Raw genomic sequence first — 3,960 nt, forward strand, 5'->3', positions numbered from 1 at the left:
GTAGGCACAGCAAGGAACCACACATGAACAGCATATGCATTATAGTAGGTACCAGGGAGGGTGTCACCAATGTCTTATATATTTCCCTAATCTGTCTGACAGATATTTATTGACCTTGACTTTCTTTCCATAGTTAAAGCTGTGGGTTCAAATGTGAATTCTCCTGGAAGAGAGAATAAGCCTACCTTACAAAATACATCTGAGAGTCACAATTTGTAAGCTTGCAGACACAGAGAAGTGTTGAGAAGGACAGGGAAATGAAATGACTAAGTAATTTCACAAATTGGAACCAGAAGAAGAGTCCAGATATCCTGTACATAGCCCAGTATTTTCTCAGTAAATTACCCATCAACTGTTGCCCTATAGATGATTTTTAGGTGACAGATACTAGATGTCTGAAGAGATGGAAAACATCATTGAGGAAATAATAAAGAACTGAAACAACTACTGGGGCCAGGAGGTCCAATGACATGCTCCACATTTACAGTGAGTACTCTATTTTTCTACTATACAATGCAGAGTACAGTCCTTTCATGATTAGTAAGTATCTTTCTTTATCCCATTGTAGGTAATTTAGGCCCCAGAAAGTGGTTACTTCCTAAATGGATCACCTCATGTCTCCCAACAATGTGACTGAATTTATCCTCTTGGGACTCACGCAGAATCCACACTTGCAAAAAATACTCTTCATTGTTTTTCTGTTCATTTTCCTATTTACTGTCCTGGCCAATTCGCTCATTGTCATTACCATTTCCCTCAGCCCCGTACTTTCAGCTCCCATGTACTTCTTTCTTACTTACTTGTCCTTCATAGATGCCTCCTTCACCTCTGTCACCACCCCCAAAATGATCATTGACATGCTGTACCAGAGGAGGACCATCTCCTTAAGTGGCTGCCTGACACAAATCTTTGTAGAACACTTCCTGGGAGGATCAGAGGTCATCCTGCTCATTGTCATGGCCTATGATCGCTATGTGGCCATCTGCAAGCCCCTGCACTACATGAGCATCATGCGACAAGGGCTCTGCCGCCTCCTCGTGTTTGTGACCTTGATGGGTGGAATACTGCATGCCACTGTGCAGATTCTTTTCATGGTTAACCTGTCTTTCTGTGGCCCCAATGTCATTGACCACTTCATGTGTGATTTCTTTCCACTGCTGGAACTTGCCTGCAAGGATTCCTACATGCTCGGAATAGTAGTGACAGCCAACAGTGGGGCTATGTGTTTGCTCATTTTTTCCATGCTGCTCATCTCCTGCATAGTCATCCTGAGCTCCCTGAAATCTCAAGGCTCCAAAGGACGACGCAAAGCCCTCTCTACATGTGGCTCCCACTTTACTGTAGTTGTACTCTATTTTGTGCCTTGCATATTCACCTACACACGTCCTGTGGCCACCTGCCCTCTGGACAAGTTGGTGACTGTGTTCTTTGCTATCCTCACTCCCATGTTAAATCCTATCATTTACACAGTGAGAAACACAGAGGTTAAAAATGCCCTGAGGAGTTTGTTGAAGATGAGAGTAACTTAGGCTGTTCGTAATGACGAGAAATTGACTATATATATATGGAGAATATTACGTGTTGTATATTGTTAAAGAAAATTAACAAATTTTGCAGATCACTGATGGAAAATAATAATCCCAGATGCTAACATTTATTAAGTACTTAATAGTGGCCAATCTCTTTGATATGTGTTTTGATAGTTTTTAATGTACTTTACCAAGGATTCAACGTTTATGTGCATAGATTAAGGATATGCAATGGAGAGAACAACTATAAATCCGTGGTTTGATGATTCTAGAGTGTATTTTTCTCCAGAGTCCCACTGCTACTTTACTAAATTTTTCATACATATGTTACTTGGATGAAATTCACTTTTTCATAGAAAAAGCCTTGATCTCAGAGCTTCTTTTGTTTTTGCTTTGCCTGCGGTAAATAAAAAAGAGAATAGAAATTCTTAGATATATATATGGAGAAGTAACATATGGGAAGTGAAAAATTCACTAATGATTTTTTTTTTTTTGGCACTATGGATTGACAAAAACCAAAAGGAAAGACATTCACAAAAGAAAGAAAGAATAAGTTATAATCTATCTCTATTTTTTTCTTGTCATAAGAAATAAGCAAGAAGTTTTGAAATTACTCTTAATTTGGTCTTATTTTCTTAAATATTCTTATAGTTCAGAGTTTTTCTTGGATATGAAGGACGTTTTTCTTTTACCTTACCAAGACTTGAGGAGTAATTTGAAGAAACAAGGGTAAACATTCTTTTCTTTCATCTCAACATAAAGGCATATAATTATGTTGTGAAGCTATTGTTCTGTAGGTGTGATACACGTATTTACATTAAATGAACACTATTATCTATTGGGCATATTCACATTTTTAGGTGATTTTTCATGTATTAAATTGGTAGTTCCAATATTACTATCCCCATTATATAGAGAAATTGATGCCAAGAGAAATTTACTAATTTACTTGCCTCAGGTCACACATCTAAGATTTTCAGCTACAAAATTTTAATCCAGGTCTTTCAGATCTCAGCCTTCGTTTCTTTGAAATAAAACACCATTGACCATCACGGTATGTTTACGTCTATAGACAAGAAACTTTTCTGCAGTCTTAATGATTCACTTTATCCTTCAAGAAAGATGGTATCAAATTTGTTGTAGCCTTTTCTCTCATGTAGCAATATATTTAAGCAATAATGATCCTCTTTGTACATGGAAAATATTAGATCTTTCTACATTACTACATAACAATTTATAAATTAAAGTTTCTCTGAATGTAACACTCCAACATGTGTTACTTCTCACAAACGTCCCTTTCTCAAACTCACGGGTCATATAGAGCTATTTTTTAATTTGATCATACAGTAATGTCAGAGCAAGGTACACTGTTCTTTGGGGTGACAGGCTGTTTTAGCTTATGCATGGCTGTCTCACATTCGTGAGAAATAGAACACTTCCCACAGAATCTAAGCCTGGAAGATCATATAAATAGCATGTGATCTATTAAAAATGATCAAGTTTGCAATTGCTGGTAAGAATTAAACATTTCAGCAGAATGTGGATTAAATGATGTGGTTCATTTTGACTGTCAGTTAGGAGATGAGAGTATTCCAGGAGTAAGGAGAGGATGAAGTATTGAGTAAATGTTCTTTCTACTCTAAGACAAAAGGGAAGGTTTGAAGAGGGAAACTAAGGCCAGTAACTGTGTTTTCAAGGTGACAATAAGTGCTCAGTGGAGGAGTGAGAAGATTAATAAGAGACAAATTATAAATTGTCAATAGAAAACTTGGAAGGTGTAAGAACTGAAGGCAGAAATGTACGGCAGTCTGACTTTCTCAGTAGATGGAATCTTGCTGGTATGTGAATAACTGTAAGGAATGTTAAGATGTCCTTTTGTACTCATCATCAGGAGTATCTCATGAGGGCCAACTGACATCTGATTTTTTATGATACTTAAAACAGCATATAAAGAAGTAAGCATATTTACTCTAATAATTAATAAGATAAATAATATCTAGATCTGTTCTGTAGGATGCTTTGGTTTATATGGGCTTTTAATTCAGTGAAAATATTAGGCGTTAAGTGAGAGGAGTGAGCTAATTCTTATTGAAGGCCAAGCATGATACATAAATTTTGATAGGTTCTTTACATACTTTAACTCTCTTATTTTAACAAGTTTTATTAGCCTTTACTCCTTTTTATACAGAAGACAATGAGACTCAATGAAGTTAAGCAACAGTATCAAGTCTTATATACTCTGTCATCTCTACTCGTCCCGCTTCACAATACTCCTTGTGAGAATGATGTGAAAATATCAAATCACAGAATTGATCATTGGCTGCATTGTCAGGATTGCCTTTGAGGCAGTTTTCCCTTATTTTTGGGGGGCACGTTCTTCTCGTAAGCTGTCCCTTGACCTCTCCTTCCCAGGTTATTTGGTCTATCTTGA

At 36.9% G+C, this 3,960-nt stretch overlaps 1 protein-coding gene across 1 annotated transcript; it reads left to right on the top strand.

Moving 5' to 3' along the window:
• Window positions 1-602: 602 nt before the first annotated feature.
• Window positions 603-1,529, top strand: OR4C1C (olfactory receptor family 4 subfamily C member 1C). The gene has a single exon (XM_070230402.1). It carries the CDS (start codon window positions 603-605, stop codon window positions 1,527-1,529), a length of 927 nt encoding a protein of 308 aa, XP_070086503.1.
• The last annotated feature ends 2,431 nt before the right edge of the window (window positions 1,530-3,960 follow it).

Source organism: Equus caballus, chromosome 12, assembly GCF_041296265.1.
Source record: "Equus caballus isolate H_3958 breed thoroughbred chromosome 12, TB-T2T, whole genome shotgun sequence".
NCBI classification, from domain to species: domain Eukaryota; kingdom Metazoa; phylum Chordata; class Mammalia; order Perissodactyla; family Equidae; genus Equus; species Equus caballus.